This window comes from Anolis carolinensis, chromosome 2 (assembly GCF_035594765.1).
Source record: "Anolis carolinensis isolate JA03-04 chromosome 2, rAnoCar3.1.pri, whole genome shotgun sequence".
Taxonomy (NCBI): domain Eukaryota; kingdom Metazoa; phylum Chordata; class Lepidosauria; order Squamata; family Dactyloidae; genus Anolis; species Anolis carolinensis.
Window position 1 is genome coordinate 96927092 of NC_085842.1, and position 14851 is coordinate 96941942.

General features: G+C 39.6%; 1 protein-coding gene across 2 annotated transcripts in view; it reads right to left on the minus strand.

Annotated features, from left to right (window-relative positions):
- Window positions 1–4947: 4947 nt before the first annotated feature.
- g3bp1 (G3BP stress granule assembly factor 1) overlaps window positions 4948–14851 on the minus strand; it is a 33060-nt gene continuing 23156 nt past the window's right edge. Inside the window, exons 5-12 of one of the 2 annotated variants that reach the window (XM_003224410.4) lie at window positions 14031–14121; window positions 12325–12418; window positions 11110–11314; window positions 10190–10291; window positions 8058–8169; window positions 7171–7296; window positions 6936–7045; window positions 4948–6009 (exon numbers count right to left, since the gene is read on the minus strand). In XM_003224410.4, the coding sequence (XP_003224458.1) occupies window positions 5803–6009; window positions 6936–7045; window positions 7171–7296; window positions 8058–8169; window positions 10190–10291; window positions 11110–11314; window positions 12325–12418; window positions 14031–14121 (1047 nt within the window). In that variant the 3' untranslated portion in view covers window positions 4948–5802. Of the gene's footprint in view, window positions 6010–6935; window positions 7067–7170; window positions 7297–8057; window positions 8170–10189; window positions 10292–11109; window positions 11315–12324; window positions 12419–14030; window positions 14122–14851 lie in introns of both variants that reach the window. The other variant, XM_003224409.4, reaches the window with a different exon arrangement.

Genomic DNA, 14851 nt, shown 5'->3' on the forward strand with positions numbered 1-14851 from the left:
ATCTGTTTACAATGACCATTCTGCTCCATAATCCTGTCTGAGCAATTCCCTTGTAACAGGCCAGGCTGTGGCACAGGCTGGTGAGCAGCCAGCTGCCAGCTGCAACAAATCACTCTGACCAAGAGGTCATGAGTTCGAGGCCAGCTCGGAGCCTGCGTTTGTCTCGGTCTCTGTTAATGCATTGAATGTTTGCCTTATATGTGTAATGTGATCCGCCCTGAGTCCCCTTCGGGGTGAGAAGGGCGAAATATAAATACTGTAAATAAATAAATAGATGTACTAAGTCCCTAATGGTGAAGGGATCAGCCACACCCCTTGGGGATGAGAGCTCAACCCTACTTGCACCAGCCGACGGTCTCGAGATGTCTTCAAGCAAGGCAGTTGACACTGGGTTTATTCTCTACCCTACTGGAGGACCATGGGGAATTACCATCAGTGAGTGCACTACCAACAAGCACTGCTGCTGTCTTTCTTCTTTCCCCTCACCCGCTCCCAAACCCCCTCTGTGCTTTTCTTGACCATTTCTTTCAATGGTACCAAAAACCTCTTCTACCTAGAGCACAACAAGGCTAAACTGATTGAGTACTATCTCCCACACAGCAGATGTTGACATTTATATACCTGTGCCTATTTGGAGTGATTGAACATTCTCCTCCTCTAGAAAAAAGGTCAAAATCACAAAGACAGAGAAGAAAAACAAAATAACATATAATAAGTAGTACTGTTTTGTGAATATACAAAAAGTCCCAGGGTTAAATTGGACTTATTTCCAGATGGATACAGGACTGTAATCTGCAAGAGGGTCCCTTTTTCACAGCAAAGACCCAGATGTGCAATCATGGGGGCTGCAGTTCCTTAGATTTTCACAATCCCCTCAGAAGGATTGGTCTATCAACACTCATCTTTCTGAATGAGCACAGCTACTGTTCACGGATCATGGGAATTGTCATTCAGAACAGCTAGGGGAAAAATCACTGAACTACTGGATTGCAATGGCATAACTGAAGTAGGCTTTATCTACCAAAGCTTATGCCATCACCTTTCTCTGTTAGCTGCAATGGTACACAATCCCTTTGCTTACAGATGATTGTGTTTTACTGGACCACATCAAAAGGCTTATCCAGTGTTTTCCTTCCGGTGCCCACTCAGAGACTCTGAGATGATAGAACAATTTAGCAGCAATAGTGGAGTAAAACATATAATTGGTTGGATACATTTGTAATGGTTTATTGCAGGTGGGAAGCCATACTTTCTTTTCTTCTTGCATTTAATCTAAGCAGCAGCAGGAGCCCCCGGTGGCGCAGTGATTTAAACCCTTGTGCTGGCAGGACTGCTGACTTAAAGGTTGGGTTGCTGACCTGAAGGTTGCCAGTTCAAATCCAACCCGGGGAGAGTGTGAATGAGCTCCCTCTATCAGCTCCAGCTCCATGCAGGGAAACGAGAGAAGCCTCCCACAAGGATGGTAAAAACATCAACACATCGGGCGTCCCCTGGGCAATGTCCTCGCAGACGGCCAATTCTCTCACACCAGAAGTGACTTGCAGTTTTTCAAGTCACTTCTGACATGAAAAAGGCAGGAACAGCACAAAATCAGAAAGATTCCAAAGGGTTTCAAGTTCAAGATGAATCCAGCCCAGAAGTGGCCAACTTTGCTACATTAGAGAATCTTCGGGGGCCACAACTTGGCAATATTAACGGGGAAACTAAAACATCCACTTTTGTTTTTGAAAGAATGGCATTGCTTGACGATAAATACCACAACAGAGATTGCAACCCACATAAAAGATGAATTGCCACTCCAGGAGACTACTAGACAATTTTCTTTTTTTAACCACAGATAAAGCAGCTCAGAACCTGGAGGTCTATACAACCTGTTCAGTACTGAGATAGATGTTAACTGATTCAGGCACCATTCATAATCCTACAGCTGGAATTATACATTTTTAAAGCAAGATTAAAAGAAAGCCTGTTTATATGTGACAAAAGTTACTCAGCTCAGTCACACAACCTTCCACTTTCTAGAGAAATTTTGGGATGTGTAGTCCAGAATATCCACAGGAGAGCAAGCTGTATAATCCTGCACCAAAGCTTAAACTAGGAGCCTGGAAATTCTAAAAGTATTACTCAAATAACAGTTCGGGATACATGTTCCATTCCATTGCAGCAACAGAAATAGCAGCTTAAGACACTTAAAAGTTATGAGAGAAGATACATTCCAACACTAAAGGGGACTAATTACAGATAGGTGTCAAGGATTTATTATTCCACTGTCTCAACCTTGAAAATCAAAGAAATAAGGATCCTGAAAATTGTTCTACAGCTACAAGATCACAAGGATGATACAACTGATAACAAAGTAGTTAAACCCTAAATGCCTAAATCTTAGTACAGGATGAGTTGCCCTTATCCAAATTGCCTTGGACCAGTCTTGTTTTGGACTAGATTGTAGAATACCTGTATTCACCTATAGATATGCAATATTTGAGATGGGACCCAATCCTAAACTAAGGCATTTCATGTTTCATATGTACCTTATACACATAGCTTGAAGGTAGCTCTATGCAATATTTTAAATTATTTTGTGTATGTTGAATTATTACAATCTCAGCCATCCATATAGACAGTTTTGGAATTCTGTGTAACAGATGCTCAAACTAGATATTTTTAGGGTTGTTGTGTTTTCCAGGCTGTATGGCCATGTTCCAGAAGCATTCTCTCCTGACATTTCGCCCACATCTATGGCAGGCATCCTCAGAGGTTGTGAGGTGTATTGGAAAAAACTAAGCAAGGAAGGTTTATATATCTGTGGAAGGTCCAGGGTGGGAGAAGGAACTTTTGTCTGTTGAGGCCAGTGTGAATGTTTTAATCACCTTGATTAGCAATAATGGCTATGCCAGATTCATTTCCTGGCTTCTTCCTGCCTGGGGAAATCTTTTATTCAGAGGTGTTGGCTGCCCGATTGATTCATGTCTGGAATTCCAGTTTTCAGTGTTTTTCCTTATTTATTGTTCTGATTTTAGATTTTTAATACTGGTAGCCAGATTTTGTTCATTTTCATGGTTTTCTCCTTTCTGTTGAAATTGTCCACCTTTGTGGATTTCAATGGCTTTTCTGTGTAGTCTGACATGATAGTTGTTAGAGTAGTCCAGCATTTGTGTGTTCTCAAATATACTGTGTCCAAGTTTGTTCATCAAGTGCTCTGCTATGGCTGACTTCTCTGGTTGAATCAGTCTGCCATGCCTTTCATGTTCCTTGATTCATGTTTGGGCGCTGCGTTTGGTCATCCCTATGTAGACTTGTCCACAGCTGCATGGGATATGGTAGACTCCTGCAGAGATGAGAGGATCTCTCTTGTCCTTCACTGAACATAGCATTTGTTGTATTTCCTTAGTGGGTCTGTAGATAGTTTGTAGGTTGTTTCTTCATCAGCTCTCCTATGAGGTCAGTGGTTCCCTTGATGCATGGTACATTTTTTAGCTTTGTGATAAAAACAGAAACAATTTAGTATGAGAGCTCAATAAATAACAGGTTGTGTAAAGAACTACAAACTGTTCCCAATGCTACACCTTTACACCTCAAACTAATGAGGGGGAGGGGTAGCAAGAAGCTCCCCAACCATCCACTTAGACATTTAATGCATTGACTATAAATGTAACAAAAATAAATTGATTCTGTAGAGGAAACGGAGATGCTTCAGGACATTTTGAGGTCTAGTTTGGTCTAGCCAGTGATCAAGCTGCTCTCAGTATATAGAAACAGAATTGGAGGAAACCACAAGGGCCATTCAATCCACCCACTGCCATGCAGGAACATATGATTAAAGCACCCGACAGATGGTCATCCAGCTTCTTCTTAAAACCCTCCAAAGGAGACTCCACCATGCTCCAAGGCAGCCTTATTCCACTGCTGAACAGCTCTTCTTGTCAGGAAGTTCTTCCTAGTGTTTAAATGGAATCTCTTTTCTTTACAAACATTACTTACCAGTATAGATTCCTAGCATACTAGATATTTTGCAGATCAGACTCTTTAAGTGCCATTTGTCAACGCTTTCATTCATTTAAAAATAACAATATTCTAAACAAGCTTTGAGTTTATTTATATTTCAAGGACCCTAAATTTTCCATATTTTAAAAAATTATAGAACCTACATCAAAGACAGATATAACATTGACACACAAATGTCAGAAAGGGAAGCACTTGAAAAAGGGGTTGGGAGGGCAAGGGGTTAAAAAAGCTTGTCTTAACATTTATGAATCTTTGCATTTGTTCACGTTATTTACTTCAGAATACAAACATGATTTAATTTGGTTGCAACATGTCAGATCTCTGCTACCAACGTCATGTAATGAAGCAAAATTTTGATTAAATTTAACTGAGGGTTCCTTTTATCCATCCCTACCTCAGAATCAATCAACTTCTAAACTGGTTACTGCAACAATTCATCCAGAGGTTTTGCACACACTGTCAGGCACTCTTAACAGCTGCATTGTTTTTCTGCATTTTAATTTGCTATTATATACATTCAGAAAGACAGATGGCCCACAGCTTGTCCATTCCCATGAATATAATGCAGAGAAACATGAATATTCATCAGAACTAGGGATTCAGTTTCAGTCACTAGAATGGCATGTTAATGCCAATGATGACTAACATCACAACAACATATAACATCAACTGAACATGTGCATACTGTCAAGACTGATGGTTTCGTTTTCCATAGTCACATAACTCTGGAAGGCACTCGCTTTGGAGCTAATGGTGATGTCAATACAGAGTTGGGCCCCTGAACCTCTTCAAAAAGCATTATACAGTATTACACATATCTATAAGGCTGTCAAGAACAAAATTGTGCAACTCCGTAACACACGTCAATGAGGCTCTGAAGGACAAGTAAGATTTCTCCAAAGACGTTAACATATAAAGACTTCAACACACTCCAAAACCGGATAAAGCAAATCTAGACTTTTTTATTTTTTAAACAATTTGCCAAGACTGGAATGAGAGATAAATAGAAGGCACAACAATTTTGTTTTTTTTGTTTTAATACAAATACAAACTAAACATGAAAAAACTTCCCTATTTCAATAAAAAAAATTTCCACAAGTTCAGGAAAAGTGTTTTAAAGAGTCAAGTTCTAGACATTTAAAACCTATCCCACAATCCTTGTAAGTGGTAAAACAGTAGTGAAGATTCCTTTTCGTGATCATGTACCAAAAGAAAACATTCTACAGACACCCTTTATTCCACTTCTACAGCGCCACAGAAAAAAGGGTCATGTCGATTTTCAAGCCGCAACATCTCCAGACCTGGGCTGGATAGGTCATCGGACTCCACTTCCTAAGGGATGAACAGATTTCCCTGTCCTTGAAATGTTTGTCACGTGCTAGGTTTTCCTACAGGTTGCTGAACACATGCAGCTGAGAAGGATAGTTCCACTGACTGAAGCGCACCCATTTCAGTAAGATAAAGAAGGAAAAAAAAAACAAAAAAAAAAAACAGCGCCACACATTCCGTTAAGAAAAACCACTGGTACCAAAAAAAATCCAGTCCGTATTTCTGCAGCAAGCAAGGATTCTGTTATTTCTTTTTAATATCCACATTTTCCTGAAACATTGTTCCACAAAGCTGGAATCTGGGACAAGGACTAAAAAAAAAATCACAAAACCAAACACAAACAAAATGGGCCAAAATAGTATCAAACGTAGCAGTCTAGAACAGGGCAGGGCCACATTCCAAGATACCCAAGGCTGAAATTCACAAATCTGCAGGAAGAAGGGTTTGTCGCATCACATCATCCATGGATCACTGGCGCTGCCCGATGCCCCTTCCAGTGCCAAATCCTGGTTTCTGAGACATCCCTCCACGAGGACCACCTCGAATCCCACCTCCCAGCCCCCCACGGGGGCCACCAGGCCCACGGGGTCGGTTGTCTCTGCGGTCACCCTCCCTGGCTGCGCGTGTTTTTTTCTCCTCCACATTCAAACGCACTTCTCCTCTGAACATGACTGGCTGCAAGAGAAAAGTGACAAGCAGAAATCAAAGAAACAGGTAAGATGACAAGGTGATACTATGCATGTCTGTTGCAAAACATGCAACTCTTTTTGTTAGGTGATCTATTTTATACTCCATTCATACTCCACGAATGAATATATTATCCCATGGTGTATCCCAATTCCCACTCTTTCCTCTTCAATTAAATAAAGTATATACTACAAAGAGTCTCATTAAAAAAAACTATTGGAAAAGTTGAACAATGGTATTTGTATGACAACTAGTGTCAATTCCCATCATCTCAACACAGAATAGAAAAAAATATCCATTTTGATTACATCAGTTCAATAGTGTTGGAACTAAATTTCCTTTTTTTGAAAAACAAAATCTCTTCTTTAAACTGTGTGCAAAATCTATGATGACTCTATTGAGCTATTGAATTATACTGGACCTTTTCACTATAAACTTTGAACTAAGCATTTTGTTTGTTTCTCTGGTGTTTCCTTCTCCTGGACTTCAACTCAACAGGAAATTAAAGCAACTGTTTATTGAGGTCCACTGTACAGCATAGTGTTTTATGTTATGTTAAAGAGCATACTTATCTACTTATCTCTACATAAAGAGATAAATAGAGCAATCTACTTGCCAACTTCCTTTTATCTAAAATTCCAAAATGGTCCACTGGATTCCCAACACAAAACATCATTTCATCAGAAAGACTGTATGTGAAAGTAGAGATGTTATTTTGAGGAGTGGAAGAAAAATAGATTTTGATCTCAAAGATGTATTGTAATTATTTTTTTCAAGTAATGAACTCACCATTGTCTTAAAGCAGGAAGTTATTTTAATTAAATATTTTCCTGCTTCGTTTCACAAGAAAATATGTTAGTATATCTCAAGGCAAACCATGTCACTTAAACATGACTTATTCGAGCTTAATGTACCCTATTCCCAAGGATCTTCTGAACTGGTTCTGGATCGTCAAACACCACAAATCCAAAGTTAGGGAGCTTTCCTCCACTGTTGATACGTAGTTCCACCACATTCCCATAACCTGCAAGAGAGTTTCCAAGTTCTTTGATCACACATTAGACTGCTCTATAGAAAAGGGCATGTACTTCTGGATCCAACTCCCCACCCTGCACCCCCATCAGTAAGAAAGCAGTATTTGTGACTTACTTTGGAAGAATTCCTTTAGTTCTGACTTATCCACATCATGAGGGAGGTTCCCAACAAAGAGTTGATGGCTGTCTGGATACCTAACAATTCGTCTAGTTTCCATGTCACCCTGTTCTCCTTCCCGCACTTGATTTTTTTTTAAAGAAAAGGGGGAGAGATAAAGAGATACAATAGGCTTCAGGTGTTTCTTTTGTGATTTTGAACAACAGGAAAGAACTTTTGCCTTCTTGAAGAACTTTGTTATGCTAATTCTTACTATAAAAACTGACAAAACGATCAGACAAGTAAAATTTCATGTAAAACACAGAATCACATTGCTCCATTTATACTGATACAAGCCCTAATCATTAATATGCGGGTGGCCCCAACTCATTTGCTGAAAGCAGACTGAAATAGCAATATTAAACATTAAGTTTATGAAATGTATATGAAATGTCACAGCATCTGGCTTGATTTTGCACATTTTCCCAACTGCACTTTATACTGTACAGAACTGAACACCACTCCCTAAACCAGAGCTTCTTAAACTGTGGGTCCTGACCCCAAATGAGCTCAGTGTTGCGGTCACGAAACATTTGTACACCATAAAAGATTTCTGAATGTTGCCCATTTAAACAAATCTGTTAGCAACAATCTACAGTGTTTACAGGGAATGTTATATCTTTAATAGGTTTTTATACCTATTTTGTATACCTGGGGTCACGTAAACACTTCCCAGGCAAAAAAAGGTCCTGAGTGGAAAAGTGGAAACCCTGTTCTAAACAGCAATGTATTCCTAGAAGGTAGAATATTTCACTTTCATTTTTCAACATGAACTATACATTTGTGATGGTGAAGTGCCTCATCCTACACAATGAGACAAAGTGGATTGCTTTAATTTTTCTTACTTGGCCTTGGACCTCTTTGTGGGGGGATGTTTGTCCGCTGCTCTCTCACCCTCTGGTCCCTCTGAGGCCTCTGCGGCGGAGTCTGGGATTCTGGTTTAGATTCAGGACGGGGCTGCAAAAATGCACCAACACAAATATGACGCACAGAATTCAAGCAAAGGTATATCTCAATAACTTAAGAACCAAAGAGAAAGGAGAGGAAACATTCAGGGCACAAAAGGAAGTACTTGCTTCACTTGCATTTAGAGATAAGAGGAAGCTCTTCTGGACAGGAAACACTGTGAGGAAAGGTGCTTCTTTCTAAGTGTTGTTTCCTTCAACTTCTACAATAGTGTTTGTATGTTGTGTCGTCATCTCCATGGTCAAAAATGCAAGTGCTTCCTGCAATTCTGTGGGTAGCACTAGGGTGTTTATCAGATGCTTGTGTGGACTGTAGCAGTGACAGTACTGCATTTAATATTCAAGAGGTAGTAATTTCACAATCCTGCCATTCTGGTTCAAAAATGCCCATCCCATCTACAAGGGAACACATGGCATTCTTGGTATTGTTGGACTGCAACAACTGTCACCCTAGACCCAGCATGGGCAAACTTTTTTCTCTTGAAGTCACACTGCGAACCCGGCCAGAAGGGCCAGGTCAGGAGGGATGGGGCCAGGCACACGCTGGAGTGGGGGGAAGGGTCCGGGAGAAGGAGAGGCCAGGAAGGGGCAGAGCCAGGAGGAGGCAGGGCAGGGCCTGGTTTATCCTCAGGTTATCCTCCCAGCATAAAGACAAGACTGCTTGCCCTATCCTTATGCTGGAAGGCGGGACACGCAGTGACTGCCCTGATCTGCTCCTGCCAACCCCCTCCCCCATCCCCCCCCCCGGATCCTTGGGCTGTCCTCTTGGCATTATGCCAGAACGAGGGCAAAACAGGGGGCGGTTGAGAGTGCTCTGGAGGGCTCTCAGCCACCGCGTGCCTTCTTTGAGCTTCATTATGCCAGGAGATCGAGACACATGGTAGCTAAGCGAACTCCAAAGGGCTCTCAGCTGCTACGTGCCTCCCTCCCCCATCTTTTTGGCATAAGGATGTGGCGGGCTGCCATGTCCTGCCAAGAGGACAGGGAAAATAAGGAGGGCCTAAGGTAAGCACCCAAGGGGCCACATCCGGCCCTCGAGCCTTAGTTTGCCCATGCCTGCCCTAGCTAATATTGCCAATGGTAAGGGATGGTAGAGACTTCAGTCCAGAAAATTTCACTATAGTCTTCCAGGTGTTTTGGACCAAATCCCAGATGCCTCAACTGCCTTAGCCAATGATCAGTCAGTCAGTAGCCTTTATTTCGGTTAACAAACCATTGGCTATGATCAGAGATTCTGGGAGCGGAAATTCAAAACACCTGGAAGATCAGAATTTGGGAAACACTGATCTAGAGATTTAGATATTTTCCAAACCCAATGTTTAATACTGAAATTGCAATAATGCTCTTGTTTCAATGATGCAACAATTGCATTATTACCCCTCTCCCCTGACCTAACATTTAAGCTATTCAGTCCAAGCACAGGAATTTCCATGGTACTGGAGCACAAGGTGATGAGCAATAATCTCCCTAATCATTCCTCGTGGAAGGAAGCTTTGCAACTGACAGTTGCAACTGAACCCAAAATTTTTAGGAGTGCACAGCCCAAATGGTAAGTTTCATGGTGGAAACTTTCTGGTGGAAGCATCAGAAAGTGTAGCTACAGAGACATAGATGTGTTATCATGGTGACATCTTTCAATGCAGGGTCTTTGCCATAGTTTCTTATTCTGCTGTTCGTTATTTATATTTTTATATGTTACAAGCTGCCTCACAAAACCTTGAACTATAAAGGGATTTAATGCAATAAAAATAGAAAAGTTATTTCCCCCAAATCACCTCGAGGCTAGAAACTCTAACTGACCAAGAGGAATCTTATTAAGTATTAATAAAAGGTGCATGTTATTAAGTACTACCGGTAGTAAAAAAAGTGCTTGTGATAATACTATACGTAACACTGCAAACTGAAATCATCACAATCAATCAATTTCACAGAAAATCCAACTTGTAATTGGTGAAATCTTTGTTCTGCATCACCATAATAAAGTACATTAGCCGTTTAAAAAAGATCTCTACCTGTGATGCTGGTAATTTGACAACATGTGGTGGTATGCCTGATACTGGAACAGCTCCACTGGGTGGCAGGTTCTTACTAGTTACAGAAGCCCATGATGATGTCTAACAGAAAAAAACAGGCAATACTGATTTCTGGCATTTGTGTTCTCCAAAATCACACAAATATCTTCCTACATTGAAAACCTGGCATCTCTCTACCAAGATTTTATTGATATATTTTATTTATGCTTATAGACGTTGTGTAGAAAATTATCTAGCTCTTGGCCATATTTTAGGCCTTTCAAATTTTCCCAAAAGTTGGGATTTCCCAACATAATTTGCTCTTAATTCTTAGAACATCAGCCAATAGTGTACGAATAAAACATATTCTAATTCCAGTAAACAGGTTAACAGCTACAGCTACTGCCACTGTGTAGTCTGCTGAATATATACACAGTCAACACTTTAGTGCATTTTAATGCTACATACAACGGTTTTATATACACACACACACACACACACCCAAAAAAGGAATATTTTGAACATATAAATTTCACACTAATTCTGGTAATGGCTTTAACAGTTGTAACCAAAAATGGCAACTCCATAGATGTGGAGGCACTTCTCAGCAGTTCTCTCTATGCAGTCCTTCATATTTGTCCAGAGAGTCCTTTCCTCTAAAATATACTTTCCATTAGCAGCATGGTCATCAATGAATGTAATGATGAAGCTCAACAACTCAGGTTGTATAACACAGCTTAGCCTACTGCTTTGTGATCGTAACAAATCATAAGTCTATACCTGTCTTTTCATCAGAACAGGCGCAATATGATCCACACAGGAATAAACGGAATCTCTTGACAGTGATTTTAAGCTTTCTCTCACTTGACCCTGACTGAGGACATTTCAATATGTCAATATTGAAAATTTCAATATGTTACCCTAGAGTCCTCTTGTACCGCAGGAGCTGGATCTGCAGGAACTGGAGAAGGACTCTTCTCTGCAACCTCCTCAGGAGCTGTTTCTTCTAGCACAAGCTCCGTTTTTTCTTCCTGGGTCTCTGGTTCTGGCTCCTGCTCAGGCTCCGGCTCAGCTTCTGCCTCTGGCTCCACAGCAGGCTCTTCCAACTGTTCATCCAAGTCATTGCTGCTTGTGAAAAAATATTTTCATCATAAAAGCCATTTGTCCCTATAGCTCAATAGCATCTCAACATCTAAGTGTTTTGCTGTTTCTTTTAATCTACATCTTCATACAATATATGTTTTACTAACAGTTTAAATCAAAAAATGACCGCTAAATTTGCAACATAAAGCTTGCATTTACTCACTTCCTTAAACAACTCTGATACTATTCACTCCTATCCACTTATCCAAACACATCTAAAAGCCTTAATCTCAACACTGCCATCCCCTTCCAATAAACATTAAGGATTGACACGCTTTAAACAACACGAAGACTATACTCACTAACAGATTAGTATATTGATACTTTTTAAAATCACAGAACAGAGGCGAAAATAATGCAAGCCTTCAAATGTGGCTGGATATCCTGCAGCCCTAGCCAATAATGCCAATATTGATACTGCACTTCAGTATTTGGAGGGCTGCATCATTCCCACACCATCAGAAAACCTGGAGCCCAAACGCTAACAAAAAGCAATTCTATTAAATATTTGTAACGGCAGCACTGCAGGACACCAGTTAAAATGTTTCAAACTTAATACAGTAGAGTCTCACTTATCCAACATAAACAGGACAGCAGAATGTTGGATAAGTGAATATGTTGGGTAATAAGGAGGGATTAAGGAAAAGCCTATTAAACATCACATTACATTATGATTTTACAAATTAAGCACCAAAACATGTTTTACAACAAATTTGACAGAAAAACCAGTTCAATACGTCGTAACGCTATGTAGTAATTACTGTATTTACGAATTTAGCACCAAACATCGCAATGTATTGAAAACATTGACTACTAAAAGGCAGACTGTGTTGGATAATCCACAACATTGGATAAGTGAATGTTGGATAAGTGAGACTCTACTGTAGTATTTTTCAAATAATTTGATTCTTCCCCACATTTTATTCAGATAATATTGGTAAAACCGTCAAGAAGAGTGGCATAATTATGGCCCTCTATGTGTGAGAATTTACCTGACAGACTGGTCATAGTAGGCTGACGAATCATCAGCAACTGCCTCAGGGGTCTGTTGCCTTTCTTCAGGTTCCTCTGCTTCTTCCTCAGATTCTGATTAAATAATAAGTATCTTATTTTTGCACAACAGCCAGAATGTATACCGAAAGTATTTACATGAATTGGGTGTATGAAATTTTTGAGCTAGACTTCACAGTTTATTTGTTTCAACAATAAAATAATCTAGACAATACACTGGAAATAATTTAGACAAAGTATTCCCTCATACTCCTAAGAGACCTAAAGTCCTAACAAATGAGGCCAAGGAGCAACTCGCCAATGACAATCCAGTGAGTTTATAAAAGAATGTTCTGATTTGTAGTTCAGACTATTAGCCACTATAAGCAATTCAATTCGAAGTAATAGCCTTCAGTTGGTCTCATTTCCAGGTCTAATGTTTTCTGTTCCAAAGCTCTGTAAATTACAACTGGAACTTTCCAGTTCAACTGGGAAACTTTAAGGACTCAAATCCTCTGTTTAGATAATGTGCAAATCATTAATCCTAGTTAGGATGACTGGAAATAAGGAATGGGGAGACTGATTAACTACTGCACAAACAGTAGATCAGACCACATATATCTCAGAGCGATACCACAGTCACAATTTTAACTGAAACCATCAAATCTTTAAAACCATCAAATACACCAGAGAATTATGAAAATGGTGCTGCTAGCTCCAAGTTAGAAATGTCTTCAAATCAGCAAAATTTGAGAATGATTTTTCCTCATCATATCCACTAGCAAAAACTGTAACCAAAAATCACTGACCAAAGATCCCTATTTACTGAAATATATCAGGTCAGGATTCAGTGATGGAACTGCTTCCTTTGGTGGAATCAGGAAAATCTCCTTTCCTAAGGGAAGACCCCCCACTTCATCCTCCATATACAAAAGCCTGCTCTGGATAGTTGGGAACTTCCAAAAGCCCAGAGAAAAAGGTTATTTGCGCTCAAGCAGCAGCACCAGTACAATAATGTCTTCAGGTCAGTTATTCTGCATAGCATCAATGATTTTTTTTCCTATTGAGTTCACAGCTAAAGAATGTCAGGTTGACTAAGTCAAAATGATTTAAGGGAGGAGGAGAAATTACAAAGCAATCTTAAAATAGTATGTTCCCACTGCTAAAGAAAGCATTACTAATTAAAATGAACCCAAGTTGTCACAAGTGACCTTAGCTACTCATTGGATAACGAAATTCTTAAGTTTGACTGCAAAAATATTCAACTTGTGCACTGATCGAGAATTGCTCAGAATCTGACTGCCTCCACAAACGCAACATGATATCTGACAGCAGCAAAACCTCCAACTACATTTCATGGAATTACGGAGTGGATCTTAAAACTTCAGAGCATTGATTTTTCAGTTTAATATGCAAGTAAATAAAATTAGAATTTCCTACTGGATTAGAAAGTACAAAGCTCAACGTTTTAAGATTCCTTTGTTAGAAGACCCTTCAAGGCTTTGATGCCCAATACTGGACTTCTTGGAGTTCATGCCTATTTCACATTTCAAGTGTTGGTAGTGGGCTGCTTTGAGGAAACCAACTGCATTTAATTTTTGTAAGCAACTGAACAGTTATGATCTAAGTCTTCCAACATTTGAAACTACTCCGGAAGGCAAATGTGCCGCCAGAATAAAATAAGTTCTGCACAATAAATGGGACTCACCCTCTGGAGGTTCAGCATCTAAGTCACCAAAAACCTCATCCTGGTAGCGGAATATGTCATTGTGGACATAAAACTTGTTTGCAACAGACCCCTACAGATAACAGAAGTGGAAAAAATCATTTATTCATCCTCATTATACTTGGCACATATTTACTGCTTGATTCTAATCTGCCAATACAAATACCCACTCATTTGTGTTTGGAAACAGTCCAACACTGCTTTCTCTATTTCCACCACACAGAAACCAACGAGTAGTTTCAGTTACTGACTTAACTTTTAATTGATTTCAAACTACATTTTATTCAACAGAAAGTCCTTATGGTTATCAATAAACAGGGGAAAAATCTAGCGTACACCAGCTTTAGAAATATACCCTAACAGTTCAGTAATGTCAAGACAAGAATTAGGAAGGCAGGAAAGTGATACTTTCCCCCTCTGCTCAACCTGAAAGCATGGCTTTCTGGTCCGTAAGGACAAACTATTCCTAACTTACTTGACTGGAAAGGAAAGACAACCACATGTTGCTCTCTCACTCTTTAGCACAAAAATCTAGAAATCCATCCAAGCCATTTTTTCTATTCCTGAATTTGCCTACAGTTGTGTGTGCCTTTTTATCATTCCTACAAGTCATATCCCAACATTTTTGCTAAGTTGTAATAGGTATTTACTATTAGGCAGTTTATTGTGCAGGGTTATTGTTGCTCTCTTACGCTATTTATACAATTGCTATGAAAATAGAAGATCATTTAATAACAGAATGCATTTCAAATATAATAAAAATTTCACAAGGGAGAAAACGAGGAAAATCTTGTGTTTGTAAC